The sequence below is a fragment of the Natrix helvetica genome (assembly GCF_964273705.1).
Source record: "Natrix helvetica genome assembly, chromosome: 5".
NCBI lineage: Eukaryota > Metazoa > Chordata > Lepidosauria > Squamata > Natricidae > Natrix > Natrix helvetica.
The window spans coordinates 25,086,171-25,105,327 of record NC_138551.1 but is presented as its reverse complement, the minus strand read 5'-3'; the positions used below and the strand labels follow the sequence as shown (position 1 = coordinate 25,105,327).

Genomic DNA, 19,157 nt, shown 5'->3' with positions numbered 1-19,157 from the left:
CAATTAATGCTCCTACAATGGGGCTTGAAGGTCTTGGAGGTCACTGGGGTGCTAGGACCCTTTTAAATTATAAAGTAGATACTGTGAGTTTGAGTATCCTGGAATAGACTGCTTTGTGAGGTGGTGGTTTCTCCTTCACGGGAAGTATTTCATCAGAGACTAGATGACCATTTGTCAAGGAAGCTGGAGTAGCAAATTCTTGTACTGAGTAGAGGGTTAGACTAAATGATCTCCCAAATTCTTTGATCTCCCAAATTCTTTGCAACTCTCACATTCTGTTATGGCTGTGCATGTCACTGTGTTAAATGTTTGCTAGCTGAACTGAATAATTACTGATGAATTACTGCACAGGTCATAAGCCTTATCTGACAATGATTTACTGCGCATGCTTTCTAATACATCACACATTCCAGAGACTTCTTTCCTTTTGATCTTTGTCCGTCTGCCAGGAAGCTGCATTTCCAGGTCTTTGAAGTATTTCTGCAACAAGATTTTCTGACAGGAAAAATGTGAAAGGCTTTAATATTAAAAGAGTAAAAGACAATAAGATTAGGAGTAAACCTTAAATAATAAAGTATCTCCTTTATTATCTCCAATAATAACACAATCCCTGTCCAGAAAGGAAAATATAGGAAAACTCTATATGAAACCCAATATTGCCCTTGTGATATAAATATGATATAGAAACCACAACCCATGTTCTTCTGTATTGCAAGTTGTACAGGGATTTATGCCACCGGTTGATTAACCCTGTTTTATTTAAATTTCAGGGGGGATTCTCATAGCTTTTATTTATCAGTTAAATAATCAAGGTATATTTATATCTATAAAAGTAGATTTTGCTACATCATGTATAAGCTTTGCCCACAAATAGTTGCTAAGAGTTCTTGTTATTTAGGGGATGGTTTTGTGTTCTTCCTTATGTTGAGTGGTACCTTACTCAGTAGTAGTAACTGTGAAAGGGATCTTGGAGTCCTAGTGGACAACCATTTAAATATGAGCCAGCAGTGTGCAGCAGCTGCCAAAAAAGCCAACACAGTTCTAGGCTGCATAAATAGAGGGATAGAATCAAGATCACGTGAAGTGTTGATGCCGCTTTATAATGCCTTGGTGAGGCCACACTTGGAATACTGCATTCAGTTCTGGTCGCCACAATGTAAAAAAGATGTGGAGACTCTAGAAAGAGTGCAGAGAAGACCAACAAAGATGATTAGGGGACTGGAGACTAAAACATATGAGGAACGGTTGCAGGAACTGGGTATGTCTAGTTTAATAGAAAGAAGGACTAGGGGAGACATGATAGCAGTGTTCCAATATCTCAGGGGTTGCCACAAAGAAGAGGGAGTCAAACTATTTTCCAAGGCACCTAAGGGTAGAACAAGAAGCAATGGGTGGAAACTAATCAAGGAAAGAAGCAACTTAGAACTGAGGAGAAATTTCCTGACAGTTAGAACAATTAATCAGTGGAACAGCTTGCCTCCAGAAGTTGTGAATGCCCCAACACTGGAAGTCTTTAAGAAGATGTTGGATAGCCATTTGCCTGAAACGGTATAGGGTTTCCTGCCTAGGCAGGGGGTTGGACTAGAAGGCCTCCAAGGTCCCTTCCAACTCTACTATTGTATTATTGTATTGAGTGTACTTGTATTGGTCAATAAACAAAATAAAGTTATGTCTGTCTTCAAATAAGCCCCAAATTGCTATAATGAGAAATTCCAAAAAACTTCTCAAGCATCTAGAAAACAAGATAGAAAGAGAAGGTTCGCTTTTAGGGAAAGAAAACTTTTGAGAAATGCAAAACACAGTAGGCCTAGCATCAGTAACTGCTTCATTTAGACTGCTTCAATATAAATAAGATTGCACACTGGCATGTACATGTATTTAATTTTAATGAATTATAAAAAAGTACAAAATACAATCTAGAAAACCAACATAATATCATAAAATTTACTTCTATTACAAAACATATAACATTTAGGGAGCAGTGAATACATACTATCTACAGTTCCAAAATTAAATCCAATGCTACATTTAAAAAAAGATATTTTTAAAAAAATCTGAGGTATTTTATGGAATTTGATGCCAGTTTTACATGGCAAAATATACTTTTATGATTATAGGATTAATTTTGAGGACCAAAGTTTGATTGAGAGGTGGATTTGCTACATTCCTGGAGGTGATGAATTATACCACCACTAACATAGGGGAAACTTTTGGAAATATCTAAATAAATAGAAAATCAGTACACATATTTTAACTATACAAAATTATTTGTAAAAATGCAGAGGATTGTGAAGTGCAAAATTGTGGACTTTCAAAGAAGTTTTAGTCCTCATCTTCATTCAGACATGCCTAGGGTTTCCAACATGATGCTCTAGGCCAAGTTCTGGCATCCCTGATTTTTGTTGAAAATGTTAAAACATGACAAAAGCATATTGGCATGATAGAAAATCTCCCATGTTTGTATATCCAAAATAACTTATTATACTGCTGTGCAATTATGGCCCAAGAGTTAATATTACTGTATCTAGACTGCAAAATTCCAAGCAACTACTAGATATCAGCAAAGAGTTAGTCTTGTCTTTTGTTTCTCTTTACAACACTTTAATAGTTCCTAAAATTCTGCAACCCAGCTTTGGCTACCCTAACAATAGTCATTTAAACATTCTTGGCCACGTAGGAAAAGTAAAATATAGATGTCATGGACATTCCTCAGATTTAAAAAGAGGTAAGTAGTAATAGGGTTATTCCCCACATTCTTTTTGACCGAGCATTGTTTTTCTGTTTGTTTGGTTTTTTAAATCTTTCATGTTTCAATATGGTTTACAAAGACCATTTAGCCCTAAAACCGCATTGCTGGTCTTCAATATCTTATTTAAGCCACTTTTCTTTGAACATCATCAGAGAAGTCACTATAAAATGAGAGCTGAAATAGACTGATTTTGTTAGTTCAGAGTTCACCCGCACCTTGTTTTTTAGTTCCTTAAACAAATTGTTTTTCTTTTAGCCTAGGCTCAATTGTTTGTCTCCTTGAACATAGGGTGAATTTCAATTTGACTATGTTAAGCATGGCATCACTCTATTAAAAGTGTACAAGGCGCTCACAAAATTATGAAACGAGGAACCAGCTAAAATTCTCAGGAGAAATAATGGCTAAGCATTTCTTATATTTTGACAATTGGATTTCATCAATTCTTCTCACCTCCCACAAAAACAAAACTGCCATTTAAAACAGGAATTATTTATGCAAATTTGTATCATTCTATATACAACTCTGAAGATCGTCTTTTCTTCACAGAAATTGCTGAACTGTTTTAATATACTTTTGAATAAAAAAGCAGGGGATTCCTAAACATTTTGCCAGCCCTCTAAATAAAAACTATGGAACAAGGTCCAGGGGTGACTTAATACCACAGAAAAAGTAAAACGCATCCAACATGACCTTCAGTTACATCTCACAGAAGAACGGTAAGGACAACCTTTATATCTTCCAAGAAACAAATATTTCATTATTAGTTGTTTCGCTGAGGAATTCCTAATAAACTTCTGAAGAACCCCAAGTTTTGTTTATTACACTAACTGAAACCAAACATGTCTCAAGACACCAGAAATTTCATTTCTAAGCATGGTAGCAAGAAAAAAGTCTGAATGCTACAGTAGAATTTAGAATGAGAACGTCTGAGGCCCCGTGTAAAGTTTGAATGTTTCTATTTTGGGGCATGCAGTTAGAAAGTGCCTTTACAACACTATGCCAGGTTGACGATTTTAATATGTGTCTGGAGGGGGGTAGAGAAAGTCTCACCTCATCCAAATAAACAAACAAAAACTGAAAACATTTTGGGAAAGCACCAGTTCTCCTGGGTGTGAAGGAATTGTTGATTGTGCAAATGTCTCTGGGAACCTGTGAGTAAAATGTATGGGGAAATGCCTTTGCAGAAGTTCATGATTCCACTCACTTTGCTTCCTTCTCAAACCATATTTAATCCTGAGTTTCAATAATTGGTCCATCATTTTCTTTTCTTAGCTTTAAAGTGTTGCTAAGTTCACAATAAAATTCCTTTTGGAAAATTTACAAAAGAATATTCCCAATATTTCTCTTTGAAATTGGTTCCATATGAACTCACGTTTGCTGCAAAAAACCTGAATAAAAGATAAAGCGGTAAAATTAGCCAATACTTGGAATTTAGGTAAATATGACTGTGTATGCGTCAAAAGATTCCCATGTGAGGTCTGCTACTTTGAAATCATTCTTAAAATGTGTATAGCTCTACTACAAGTAGCCCTCATTTAGCGACTGCCTTGTTTAGCAACCATTTGCAGTTATAGCAATTTGATAACCAATCCCTATATTTGCTCCCTTACAGTTCAATAAGCAAAAGAAAGCTGAAGCAAGCTCATAAGTACAGTCATAGTTTCACTTAACAAATACTTCACTCCACTACCAAGCTTACAATCCCAACTGTAATTGCTAAGAAAGATTACATACAGATCTACAAAATGAGTTGAATTTATTGATCATAATAACTGGACTTGTGGAACATATTACTGGACATTTTTCAAGACAGGGAAAGCCGTTCTATGGCAACATTTTAGTTACTCAACAGTATAAAATATGTAGTAACTTATAAATTTCAATACCAAATAGAACAGAAGAGTATTTTGTGAAATTGGGGTTAAGCAAGGAAGGTGGCAAATTGATTTGTCTGATTTTAACTTGGAAGCGATCCTAGTTGGGATCAGCTGCAATCAGCTCTACGTGGAGCTTCTTCTGAAAGACATTCAGAAACTTCTAATAATTTTGAATATGGTACCAGGCTATATTTCTACCCCAACCATATATTGCAAGTAATTCAGTGAAATTCAAACTGCTGGCTTTTATCTATAATGTCCTATATAAGCTTGACACCAAAATACCTTCAGGACTGTCTTCTCCAGATGGAATTGGGCTTTGCAACTCATGCATCCCAAGTGAAACTGCTTTTGGTCCGCCACTACCAAATGAGGAGGGGAAATGAAGCATATCACTATTGTTTCATGGAGGTTGAATCCAAGTTAGGAGCCTCCTGGTTAATTATAGGCTCTTCCCACAATAGTGGCCTTTTAGACGATTGTTCTGGAGGTCTACAGTAACTGAAATGATGCTGGTGTATGGATGGATTTTTTTTTATTTTATATTGGAGGATTTTAGAATTTATTTTTTACTTCAATATTATTTTTGTTCTAAACATCCAAGAGTAGTATGTTTGCAATGGGGTCAAATTAAATAAATGAATTAACAAAGTCTTAAAACGTGAATAGTTCTTCATTCCTAATAAACATGAAGGACACGGGCACAAATATGACAATATATCCTGTAAGATCAAATTTCTTATGGTGGGTACCGATTCTGTAATTATAATAACAAAAAAAAAAACCACAAATGTTTGATTACATAGGATGCAAAGGTACCTTTCAGGAGTTCTAGCAGCTCGTGGGATACTTGACCATCAAGGCATTTATATAAATTATGGGCTGTTCCATTATTCTGTTCAGAATCTCTCCACTTTCGCAACATCATACATTTATACATATTAACATCTTCTTCTTTTGCTTCAATCTGTTCGATATCTTGCAAGGTCAACTTCAGGCATCCAATACCAATGACTTTCCAGTCTTTACCCATTTTCATTGCGAGAATCATCAACTGATGATCTGTTAACAAGTGATTACTGTTCGTTCCATCTAAATGCACAAAAGCAGAAATTGGTTATAAGTAGTGATTGCTTTGTATATACTAGAAAACCCTGCAGTGTGGGGTAAAAAATGGCACTATGGTTTGTATGGAAGATTGGAGGACATGCAAATACTTATGGAGGGGGGTCTTTCGCATCTACCTTGACAGTAGAAGCATCTAGTAGCTAGTTAGCTGTGCTCCAGGCTGCATCAAGATTGACTGTGATGTCTTAGTTGGAAATCTGACTGAGCTCTGCTGTTCTCTTTCAACTAGGATATTATTTCCAATGCTAAGATATGATTGTAATTGAAAAGGAATAAAAGATAAATCCAAGGGAAAAAACATGTCATGAAACAAGCCCAGGACTTTAAAATCTCCACCAGAGCAGCAAAGTACATAACAACTGATCCACAGCAGCATATCAGAGCCTCCATAAATAAGCCAAATAATGAGGTCAGCATAAATTTGAGTTTTGTAATGCATGTTATATTCATACCTCCATTCAATCATGAGAAGATAGGCGGGAAGCGAGAGAAGATGCCACCTATCCCAGTGCTGGCTTTCATGCTTAAGGAAGGACTAGAATTGTGTGCTTGCCCTTCCTCCCTCCCTCCCTCCCTCCTTCCCTCCCTCTCAATGCAATGATCTGACTAGAATTGTATGCTTGCCCTTCCACCCTCCCTCCCTCTCTCTCCATGCAATGACCTGATTCACACAGATATTCTTAAAGCAGACATATAAATGGTAAGTGTTTCTATTTACCACATTTTACTGTCACTGTTCATGCTACAGTCATACAAAAAGACTGGGATTTAACCATCATTATTCATATTAAGGGGGGGGGGGAGATCTGATCAAGCTATTAAGGAAATATTCAAAAACAGATTCTATTAAGACTCTATTGCTGAAATCTCAAAATTAAATTCAGTGATGCAGAGGTCTCCAACCCCCATGCTGTGGCCCACTACCAGGCTGTGGCCCATTCAGAACCAGACTGCGCAAGCAGTGGCCATGCACGTTCATGCACGCAGCTCCACTTGCACAGGTTGTGTGCACGCTCGCATGGAACCATCCCTTCTCCCCCACACATTACTCTCCGCTATTTCTTAAAGCACAATTATTCATAAAAATACACAGGCTCAGCACAAGGGAATGCCGAAATTTACATGCCCATATTCAGAGGAAACGCATCTGTATACACTCAATTAGGCCCAAATAGACACATGCGTAAACATATAGGTATTATGGCAGGGCTGTGAAACTCCCAGCCTGCAGGCCGGATGCATCACACGCTGGCGACGCTTACCCCCAGTTTAGCAAAGGGGGGGAAGTCCCGGTACATCACGTGACACCGCCATGACACTGTGAGTTTGACACCCCTGTATTATGGGATTTCCAGAGGGAGAAGTGGCAAAAGGAAGAAGGCTCTTGTAAAAGCGGAGGCAATGACCATGGTGAAGAACAAAGAGACTGGCTCTTTGAAACTCATCAGATAAAGGGAGTACAGGATATCATTCCTAATTGTTCCTTTCAAGGAGACTGCATGAGAGAAATCTCCTGAAGGTTTTGGGTACTAGGAGACAAGAGAAAAGCCATCTTGCTCAAAATGCAGTTGATACCTTTAAAAAGACACGTTAATATATTTCCTTTTCTATTCACATTTGGAAATTGCTTATTAAATTATTTTCAGGTATTAAAATAGATCAACACGTTATAAAAAAACATCAGATGAGTCTCTTCAATCCTTAATGAAAGAAAAATTTAACTGCATGCTTAGAAACTTTTTAAAAAAAATGAAATAAGCAGCAGAAAGCTAATTAAGACCTTGAATTTAGAAAGTTATAAATGGATTAAGGAAGCACATAAATTTGAAATAATATTTTGGAATTAATTTTAAGAATCCTATTTGTGAGAAAGTTGACTTGCTTTAAATATAAAAGAGATAATCAATTTTAGAAATTGGACACTAGAGGGAACCAACGATTTTAATTTAAAGGAGGAATGAATATATATAGCAATGTGAGATCTGAGCAATGCGAGATCTGAGCTTGGTGCTTCCAGGAGCAATGTGAGATATTGCTCCTGGAAGCACCAAGCCGGAAGCACCAGCCTGAAGATGATGAATGAGACTTCATCGAAACGTCGTGAAGATACTTCCAATTCTACGGGAGAAAACCCGAACAACCAAAGACGTACATACAAACACCCGCGAAAACCTCCGAAAACATATATATGTTATATATGTTTATATATATAAACCTGAACAGCTACAGGGTGATGTAAAATGTTGTAACACTGAAAATGCTGAAGGATAATTTTGAAAAACGGACTCTGAAGTTACAACTATAGTCTTAATAGCAATGTTCACCTCTATGGATAGATTTCTATGGATAGAGGTTGAGAACTATGCTGGAGGAATACCATCAGAAGATATACCAGAAGAGTCCTGGTTTTATTTATGGGGAAATACTTGTTATGAAGAGGTTTGAAAGTCAATTCTTTATATATTTCTTTTTTTCTCTTCACTGTATTCTTTCGGTTTTCTATTTTTTCCCTTTGCATTTTTTATCCTTTCTACTCTTTTTTCTCTTTATTTTTAGTTTTTATTAGTTTTTACCATTGCATTATAATATTTAATAAAATTATTTTTAAAAACTAAACTTGAAGGTAACAGGTGCTGTTAATTGTTTACTGTTTTTTATATTGGGCTTTTATCCTTGTAAGTCATCTGGAGTCATTGAGAGTGAGTTTGGTGGCGATATAAATTTTTCTAAATAAATAAATGAATTGTTTCTCCGGGGAGAAAGAATAGACACATAAAAACACACCCAAACAAACATTGCTGATAACATGGAAGAGAGTAAACATGCCTTCTATCGCCACTGTTGGTAAAAGAGCATAAATAATTAGCAAAGAAGAGAAAATATAACTAATATCGTCTTAATTAGAATTTCAGGAATCTTTGCTATATTCATTTAAAAGTATTAAAGTAACACAAATCTAAGATCTTCCTCTTGTGGACATTTACAAATACATTAATATTTCATAAAAATGGACAAAGAATGATTGCATAGGCATTCAAATTTTACATTTCCCTAGTTCAGATTGTTATTTCCTATTTAAAACACATTTCACTATATGGAAAAACTAAATGTCACATTTTTTTAAAAAAAAGTACATAAAATATTTACCTGTGATGTCTGACATTTTTTGTCGCTTACAGCAAAGTTCATTTTTAAGTTTGGTGGTAGCTTTTCGTTTCCCAACACCTAAAGCACACAAGGCAAAAAAACAGGAAGCATAGTGTACTCTTTCATTCTTTTTTTTGTAATAAAGTTTTTTTTATTTTTATACATCTCATTGTGTGAATGGTTTGATTCCTGAGTGTCATACAGTTCAATACCAATAAACATAACAGTATTATTCCTAGTAATTACATTTCATTTTTAGTTTTACTAACATGTAATTTCTACTATCATCCTTCAATTCGAAACCTTTTCATAGTTCTGCTATACACTGTATCATCCTTTAGACTCTAGAAAGAGTGCAGAGAAGAGCAACAAAGATGATTAGGGGACTAGAGACTAAAACATATGAAGAACGGTTGCAGGAACTGGGTATGTTTAGCTTAAGAGAAAGAAGGACTAGGGGAGACACGATAGCAGTGTTCCAGTATCTCAGGGGTTGCCACAAAGAAGAGGGAGTCAAAGTATTCTCCAAGGCACCTGAGGACAGAACAAGAAGCAATGGGTGGAAACTAATCAAGGAGAGAAGCAACTTAGAACTGAGGAGAAACTTCCTGACAGTTAGAACAATTAATCAATGGAACAGCTTGCCTCCAGAAGTTGTGAATGCCCCAACACTGGAAGTCTTTAAGAAGATGTTGGATAGGCATTTGTCTGGAACGGTATAGGGTTTCCTGCCTAGGCAGGGGGTTGGACTAGAAGACCTCCAAGGTCCCTTCCAACTCTACTATTGTATTGTATTGTATTGTATCCTAACATCTGTTTTTGCTATTTTTCCCCTCTTATTTCCACCTCTATTTTAGCCCTCCTTTTCCCCCTTCTCCTATCATTCTAATATTCAAACATTCTACCTTCCTTTTTTCATTATTCAATATTTCAATATGCACTTCTAGCATCAATCATGATCTTTCAAGCATTTATCAAATTACTTAATCCTAGCTTTTCAGTTAATCACATTTTATACATAATTAATAATACCCTTATACAAATTCTGTTTCTCTAATTTACAAACTATTTTTCAGCCTCTATAATTCTAATGATAATATATATTATATTACTACCTTACTAATATATATGTATTCAAAAATGATTTCTGTCTCACACTACATAAAGAGCAGTTATACAACTTATATAGTTCTAATATTCATATACATTATAAGGTATTTTAATAAAATGTTACTTTACATTCCTTTCCTTTCTCTTTATCCCACATCTTTCACCCTCATCCTAATTTTTAATCTTCTTTTTTTGTCTCCCATACACTTCTTTTAATTCTTTTATTTCACCTACTTTTAAATCTGAATTGTAACTATGTCCTCTAATTTTCTCTCCCTTCGCCATTTTTCCCCACTGTCTAATTCTATGACTGCCTGTTCTAACCCCCTTTTCTTCTCTCCAGCTGTTTCTCCCATTTCCTTTTCACATGTTTTAGAGTATTTCCCTTTTGTTCTACTCCCTTATTCACCATCAATTGTACTAATATCTTGTTGGTGCCTTCTTCTTGTTGATTTCCCAACTCTCCTGTCTCCTTTTCTCTTTCTGAGGGTTCCTCATTTTTCCTCATTGTCCTGTTCTTAACATATTGTTCCTTGTATTATATTTTCTAGTTTTTGATCTATACAACCAAATATTTCCTTCATCTCCTTGTGTTGTTCTTTTATAAAATCCTTAATGTCTATTTTTTGGAGTATAAGGCGCACTTTTTTCCCTCAAAAAAGAGGATGAAAATCTGGGTGCATCTTATACACTGAATACAGCATTTTTTGCCTCCTGAAACCCCGCCCCCTTCACCAAAATGGCCATGCAGAAGAAGGCTTTCAGAGAGCTCCTGGGGTGGGGAAGGCAGAAATGAGTGAAAAACTGTCCGTTTTTTGCTCAATTTTGCCTCCAGCCCCCAGAAGTACTCTATAAGCCTCCTAAAGGCTATGCGTGCAATTTTTTGGGACAAAAAACAGGTCAATTTTCACTAAAAATGGGTTGTTTCTGCTTGTTTTCGGGGGCTCACATCCCAGGACCACTCTGCAAGCCCCCTAAAGGCTATCCATACCTTTTGGGGGGAAACGGGCCCATTTTTGTGAAAAATGGGGTGTTTTGGGGAGGTTTTCAGAGTGCAAAAACTTTTTTTTTAATTTGCCTCTTCAAAACCTTGGTGCGTCTTATACTCAGGTGCATCTTATATTCTGAAAAATACGGTATATTTCATTATCTCCACTTGCTTCCATTTTACAATCAATCCAATTTAAGAAAAGAAGCCAGGGGGTTGTCCATGCCTCTTCCAATCACTTTGATTTTCATATTCAATATTCATGGTCACTTGACTAAAGGTCTTGTTTATTGTATAAGTCTCCAGTAATTTTTAGGTAAATATTTATAATCCAAGGTCCCAAAGTTGCACAATTCTCCTTTTAGCAGCAGATGGCGCTCAAACTTCAGTTTGGTACTGCCTCTCTGCTTAGTGCTGATTTTAATTATTTTAAATTTGTAAATCCAGTAGGGCAACATTTATTATAATAAAAAAACAAGCTCCAGACTGAATTCCAGTATTTTTTAAAATACCTTTTCAATACCACGTCTTCACTTTGAGAGTTCAATTTTCTTGGTTTTCTTTCAAAAATCTTCTCTTCTTAAATATTCTGATTTTTTTTAATGTGGTTTTTCCGCTGCCAGCCAATAGTTCCAATATGCTTCCCCCTTGAATTTCTTGGGGTCACTTTTCAATTAAAAAATAGACTCTTATTCAGTTCACAACCCACTCACTTTCTCTACTCCTGCAGTCTTAGGTTCTCAGGCTATCTTTGGCTTCATGGCAGTCATGTATGCTGCCGCTGCTCCCTTTCTACGGGGCTTTCCTAGTCGGGGGGGAGAGATGTGGCTCCCCTCTACCTGATAGGCCATCTCCCTTTGCTTCACCACTCTTTCAGAGTGGTTATGGTCCAAATTTGGATCCTCCAATAAGGAGAGATCGGAGCTGACAGCAGAGTTTGCGGATCAGACTTCTAAGACGTTGGAACTGCAACCCCTTTCATGCTTTCTAAACATATGTGCCATCCCAAGACCCTTAAGTGAAACTTTTCTTTGTTCTTAATCTCAGTTACCATGTCGGCATCAAAAGAAAAGGATGATCTTTTAAGTTATCTAAAATTAAAGCAGAGGTTCTAATCTAGGTGCATAAGTCAGGGTGATTTTAAAACACACAATCCTTGGGGCTGAAACTCATGAATGTATCTGGCTATAGCTGCAGTGATGCAGTTGTTAGACTGCAATACTGCAGAGTACTTCTGCTGACTGCCAGCTGACTGCAATATGGTAGTTCAAATCTCACCATGCTCAAAGTTGACTCAGCCTTCCATCCTTCCAAAGTGGGTAACATGAGGACCCAGATTGTTGGGGGCAATATGCTGACTCTGCAAACCGCTTAGACAGGGCTGTAAAGCAGTATATAAGTCTAAGTGCTATTGCTATAGACAGAGAGTGCTCTCAGGTTTAAAAGCATAGAAACATCAGGCTTCAGGGGAATATATTTTGGGTGCAATGGTCTATTTGTAGTGGGTTGTTTCTTTTAAATAGGTGTGTCATCCATATAGTTGATGGGTATTGTATGTATAAAGACCTCTGCCTTCGAACGTGGGTTGGAACGATACTATAAAAAAAAGATGTCTTTATAAAAATTAGTGTTGGATTATGTTTTAGCCCCCAATAGGTTTTTCCATCCAATTTTAATTGGTGATCATCATCTTTTCCCCTAAACCTTCATATTAAGTCTTAATTGTTTCATTTGACTGCCTTCTACACTTTAATAAAACATTAAGGGGGTTGCAGGCAGTAACTGGATTATATTTTGTCTTAGATAGAACACAAGATTAGTAAAGGCATTATTATGTTGTGCTTTAGCAATAATAGATGGCTACAATTTTCCCAGATGTTTATAGTTGGAAAGACACATGAATGCTCCCTTTGAGAAGTCACAGAAAAGTGAATGTAAATATATGCTGTACAAAACAGATTTTAAACAGATCTGTTTCAAACACTTACAGTTAAGAGATTTCTCCTGCTCATTATCATTCTGGTTATGTAGAGTCCAATCAGCTACCCAATGCAAAAAAAAAATATTAAAGCATGTGGTAAAGTAATTTGTGATACTAATTAAAGGATGACATAGTTAAAGAATGATGATAAAAATAATATAGGTCAAACAGACATTTACTGTGCAAGTAAGTTTATAGCTTTTAAAAATATACGGGCCAAATCTTCAATGAATTTCATAAAGCAGAAACTAATCAAGCAAGTGTATATAAAAGTTGAGTTTCCTACTACTCACAAATACCTAGTTAAAACAGAAAGATCTAGTTATCTAGGGTCAACTGTATCTCAGAGCAAAGGAAAAGCCCAAAATACATAATGTTTCTTATGTCCTAAGATTACAGTACATTAAATTTTCCTTCAGCCATTGCGGAAAAGAAGAAATTCAGGGTAACTTTGCTACAGTACCTACAATATCAAGGATGCCAGAAAACTTTGATATATGCAATGAACTTGAGCAAAAATAAGAGGAGGGTCCATTTTTCATTTTGCACTAAGTTTTTAGAGATATAAGCAAGATCATAAGAAAATCAATTTGCTTGAAGGGAACTGGAAAAGGAACAGAAGGGACTGGTTTTTGTGGAAGAAAAAAAACTGATTGATATTCTCTTCTGCCCCTCTTCCAATAAAACTCAAGCAAATGGGCTTTGCGGTTTTCATTGCTGATTTTTCTGCACATTCCAAAATTCAGAGAAGAATTATGCTCCACAATGATAATCTTATCTAAAATTAGAAAGAAAATAATATTACATTCAAATAAATACATGTCTGTATTTGCAATTTCTGCAAAGCCCAAGCCACAGACATATTAAAATAATCCTTAAGACCAGAATATAACTTTGTGATCACATAAGACTGTAGATCTAGCATAATACAAACTTATTGTATTGTTGCCTTAATTTTCCTCCACCTTGTGATTACATAAAATTCCAAACTAGTTTTTCACATAAAAAACTAAAAATATTTATGTTCATTCTGTAGATTTTTTGGGGGTAGGAGCTTTAGAATTGAAAGCTAATTTTATTTAGAAAAATAAATGAAACCCAAAGTAACATAAAATTTTCACTCTAGGCAAATTTGTTAATTACAACTAATTATTAAATGTGTAATAATAAAATTTCTAGACATATGCATGATGCACTAAATTGTGCTCAATATATGCTCACATTCTCTGAGCTTTGCCTTCCACACAACTTCTTCGGACTCCAAATCCACCAAAGATAACATAAGTTCCATTGGCTGTTCTAAATATACCTCAAAGAAAGGCTTCTCTGCCAGGGTGGAGTCATCTCCAAACTGAATTTCCTAGAAAAAAGGATATTGAAATATTAAAAAGTCTGCTTACTGTGACAAAATACGTTTCTTCTTTAAAGTACTTTGTTATTAATGAATAAAATATTTTGCTGTACATGCTGTTATCATACCAAAGGCTCACTTAAAATAACAAAATTGAAAGTGCAAATGATGATATTTTCATGTTTCACAAACTCTATATATGTTGACAAACCAATTATAAAAGAATGAGAAACATACCTCAGGGGTTATGTCAGCTTCTGGATCACTAGTTAATCTGTATTTCTTTCCATTTTGCAATAATTTATGACAAGGAGGTTTTTCAATTTTTATGAATTTATTAAGAGATCGTCTTACAGTTTTGGATATATCCTAGAAATTAAACCAAAGCTTTTTATCCATATGAAGAAATGGAAGAAGAATAATAGACATATTAGAATAGATATACAGTTTATTAATGTATTTCAATCTAAAATGGAGTTAAGATATCCTACCTGTCCAATATTTTAAATTCATTTCAGTGGTGAGTTACAGCCGGTATGCCCCGGTACGGACATACCAGTGTCTGCTGGGAGCAGCAGGCACTGTTACAGTACAGTGCTTCAGAGGGCCCACCCATCTGCCGGCGTTCCTTACCTATATTTGACACAACCGGGCCATTTGTGCACGCATACACAGCGTACAGCACCTGCACGACGCTCCACTGAGCAGCTGGAGCATCGCAGGGCGGTGGTGTGCATGTGTTTGCAGTGCATGTGCATGTGGTGGACGCCCAGCCCCGTCGCAGGGTATCGGTTGCGCCGGGATCCGGAACCCACCACTGATTCATTCGTTATATTGGTATTTTGGCTCCCATTTGTTTTGTTAGAAAGAAACTGTACTTTCCTAGTTTTAAGCATAGGAACCCTAGAAATGTGCAGAATTCAGAACTGGTATACAGTATTAACATAGCATTTAATTTAGCTATCTGCCTAGCCTTTGTTTGGCAAGATTTCTCACTGTTTTATTTTTCTTTTGGGTCACAAACAAAATCTTTAAAAGTACAATAAAAACAAATTAAATAAATTAAAAAATAAAATAAGTTAAAATAAAGTATATGTACATTATTCAATAAGATAAAATAAAATAATGATAAGAAGTACAGCAGAAACTGAAATTCAAAATGGCATTTCAATCTCCTGAATGTCACCCAGCTGATCCAGGTTGGGTGAACTTAAACCAGGGGTGGGTTCCTGCCGGCATTACTGCCGGTTCAGTGTGCAAATATTTTTGCGCGCGTACACTCCGCACACATACGCACTTGCACCTAAAAAGGTCTGTGCGTGCGCACAATGTTAGAAAAGGAAAAAATATATAAATTTTTGCAATGAAGATTGTTTTGCGCATGTGCAGAACTGAAAATCAAGATGGCGGTGCCACCAATAGAACCTGTTTGGGGGCGTGGCAGGCCAAGTTACAACCTACTTGGCCAAACCACTCCAAACCGGTAGGAACCCACTCTGACTTAAACCCACGTACAATCAAAGCTTCTGCCTTTAAAAAGATGAAGCGTTTATTTTTCCAAAAAAGAAAAAAATAGTTGATCTTACCTTTATAAAGGAATTGTTATTTGTAGCTATATATACACGGAATTTCAAGGAAGGATGATTGTTGATAACTTTATATAAAATGACGACCCCATGATAATATACTGGATCATATCTCTCAATTACTGGTCCAACTGGAGATAGTGAGCTCACATGCCACTTGACATGTGTGGTTGAATGATCAATGGAGCTTTCAAATTCCGGACTATTCTTTTTGAAATGGAATACTTTGAAGGCCTTCTCAGACAAGTGATCTGCACACAAATTCCAAAATGTTAGAACTTTCGAAAGAAGGTGCCACAATACATATATAAATGAGATAATTCGCAATGAATCTTACCATTTAGGCAGAGTGTGTGTGGAAACTGAATCGAAGTAAGAGCAGAAGAGGAACATTTGATATCAAATATAGGGCCCACGACAATCCAAGGTTCTTTAACATAAGCAGCATATTTGGTCCAAGACAAAACTGAATATTCAATGGTAACAGATCTGGTTACTTCGAAAATTAACCCTGTCGCTGTACATTCAAAAGTTCCTTCACAATCCAGCTTCAAGCTAAACAAATGACATACAAAAGATAACTCTGAAACTCTAAATGATATTTGTAGTTTTTTATCTTTCCATATAAATAATTAAAAACACATAAGAGGGAATATTGGTGCTAGCATACTTCTTCTGCCTATGAGCATTAAGATAATCTATTGTTGACTTTTGCATCTAAAATAATATGCTAATTAAAAATGTCTTGAAATTGTCATGCAAACCATTTCTTAACAATACAAAAAAGATGAAAGTCACAAATGTTATTTTTCAGTGCAAAAACTCTTAGCAAACAGATTGTTACCTATTAATATACTGTAATTAGAAATATATATATATATACTGTATGTGTGTGTGTGTGTATGTTGCATTTGTGCTGATAAATATATACATACATACATACATACATACATACATACATACATACATACATACATATATATATATATATATATATAATAATATACGCCCACACACGCCCATACACATACTGTGTGTTTATGTATTATTTGCGTGTGTGTGTGTATACACACATTCACACACACATACACACTAATATGTGTGTGTTTGTGTGCATAGTATAATTAGTGTACATAATAATATTAGCCTCTTAGACTATGTTTGTTATATTTCACATAATGATAATGAATGTATTTTAATGTACTTTTAATAAGTAACAGTAAGATACAAAATATACTAGTAAGTTCATAATTTCCATCTTCTATGAAGTGGACTTTCTTTTCATAATTTCAAAATACACAATTTGCTTTGCAAAGATTGTACACTGAAATATATGAAGCCATATATAACATTTCTGAAATTGTTTATTCTATATCTATATCTATATCTATCTAGATCTAGATCTAGATATATTTGTGTTACAACCCCTGGTATGCCCAAATATGGGAGGAAGCTCACTACTTCCTCTTTCTGTCATTCGGCTCATCACAGAAGACCATCCAGGCAGAAAATCAGCACAACACACACACACACACACACACACACACACAACAAATATATATATTTGTTTTCGTAGATTTTCACGGTTGTAGGTATGCTTGTTTTGTTGTATTCGGGTCTTTTCCCGTGTAAGATTGAGATTGTCTTTGCAACGTTTCGGCAAGATCTCACTTGCCATTTTTGGGCTTGGGCTTAAAATGGGAACGGAGCTGCTGTCTTTCTGTAAATCTTGGTGGGAGGGGAGGGGGTGCTGGCTTTGTTTCAGTAAGTGGAATGATTGGTTGTGTGATTGTATCATGATTGGTAGATTGGTGCTGATTGGTGCTGGCTGTGTGTGCATTGTTGTTTTGTATTGTAACGGCTTGGGTGGTGGGTGGTGTTCGTTTGTTGGCTAGGGCTGGTTTCCAGATGTTTGGTAGGCGGGAGGTATCATCACGTTTATTCATGTTGTGGGGGTGTTTCTCTATTTCGATGGCTTCCATAATTATTGTCTTGTTGAGGTGTTCTGTTTTGGAGATTAACCTGGCTCCTTCAAAGTTGATTTCATGTCCTGTAGCTTTAAGGTGCTGGAAAAGGGAGGAAGTTTTTTCTTATATATATATATTATATATATATAATAAACAATTCCAGAAATGTTATATATGGCTTCATATATTTCAGTATACAATCTTTGCAAAGCATATATATATATATATAGAATAAACAATTCCAGAAATGTTTCCAGTTATAATAATAATAGATAATAGCTACCAAAACTGTCCTTTCAGAAATCTTCTGGGAGTAACTTGTTCATGTTGCTTCTTTAAAAGAAAAGAAAATATGAATTAATTCATATTTATGAATTAAGATTTAAGGCAATTTGAAATTTCCAAACCTACTTTTTGGATTATGCAGTGTTTACAGCATTGCTGGATGCTAACTTCTAAAACGAAACAATAAAACAAAATTAGATTATTAAAAAAAATTTAAAACTCTTTTAACATTTCAAAATATACTATCTTCTAAGGGTGCATACCGGATTCACCACCATTCTGCAACTCTTTTTCTTCTGGTTGTCCAATTGTAAAAAAAAAAAAAAAAAACATAAATCAGATACATTTTTTAAAATTGTTATCAAAACATAACATTGGAATGACTCCTGTCCTCTGAGATTGTATCAGGTTCATGTAAGTGCTTTGTCCTTTTAGATCTCCCATCCCCATTTAATGAATTAATTAACTTTTATTCATTGCCTGTGCTCCATTTTCCAAAATTCTGGGCCACATTGTGAAATATACAATGTCTGTACCTGATTTACTGCAATACAGCTGTAACTCTTTCTCTTCTGCTTCTTCAACTGTAAAAATAATAATAAAGTGAATTATACACTGAATCAGATAGGATTTTAAAAATCATTAATAAAATATAACATATGAATGATTCCTGTCATTTGAGGAATCATATCAGATTCTTTTTAATAAATGCTTTTACCTTTTAGATTCTCGCCCCAGGTCCCATGCATTTTATTTTAATTAATTGCCTATGCTTTATTTGCCAAAATCCTGGGAAAATATATTTAATATCTTTGTTACATTTATTGCAATTGCAAGTTACACATAAGTGGTACAAAAGAATTATAATTCATTTGGAAACCTTGGTCAAGTATTTATTACAGATAGGGAAATGGATGGGGTGATTTTGAAGCATGCTAGTACTAGGACAGTGATGGCGAACCTATGGCACGCGTGCCACAAGTGGCAC

General features: G+C 35.6%; 1 protein-coding gene across 4 annotated transcripts in view; it reads right to left on the bottom strand.

Moving 5' to 3' along the window:
* Window positions 1-1,869: 1,869 nt before the first annotated feature.
* The window catches only part of LOC309393684 (NACHT, LRR and PYD domains-containing protein 1b allele 5-like), a 28,766-nt gene continuing 11,478 nt past the window's right edge, over window positions 1,870-19,157 (bottom strand). For 2 of the 4 annotated variants that reach the window (XM_081956153.1, XM_081956151.1), the window contains 12 exons: window positions 18,706-18,753; window positions 18,433-18,465; window positions 18,296-18,339; window positions 18,168-18,217; window positions 16,255-16,472; window positions 15,918-16,168; window positions 14,569-14,700; window positions 14,202-14,340; window positions 12,988-13,041; window positions 8,902-8,979; window positions 5,446-5,718; window positions 1,870-4,137 (listed from right to left, as the gene is read on the bottom strand). In XM_081956153.1, coding sequence (XP_081812279.1) covers window positions 4,118-4,137; window positions 5,446-5,718; window positions 8,902-8,979; window positions 12,988-13,041; window positions 14,202-14,340; window positions 14,569-14,700; window positions 15,918-16,168; window positions 16,255-16,472; window positions 18,168-18,217; window positions 18,296-18,339; window positions 18,433-18,465; window positions 18,706-18,753 — 1,340 coding nt within the window. In that variant the 3' untranslated portion in view covers window positions 1,870-4,117. Of the gene's footprint in view, window positions 4,138-5,445; window positions 5,719-8,901; window positions 8,980-12,987; window positions 13,042-13,153; window positions 13,759-14,201; window positions 14,341-14,568; window positions 14,701-15,917; window positions 16,169-16,254; window positions 16,473-18,167; window positions 18,218-18,295; window positions 18,340-18,432; window positions 18,466-18,705; window positions 18,754-19,157 lie in introns of those variants that run through there. The other 2 variants (XM_081956152.1, XM_081956154.1) reach the window with 2 other exon arrangements.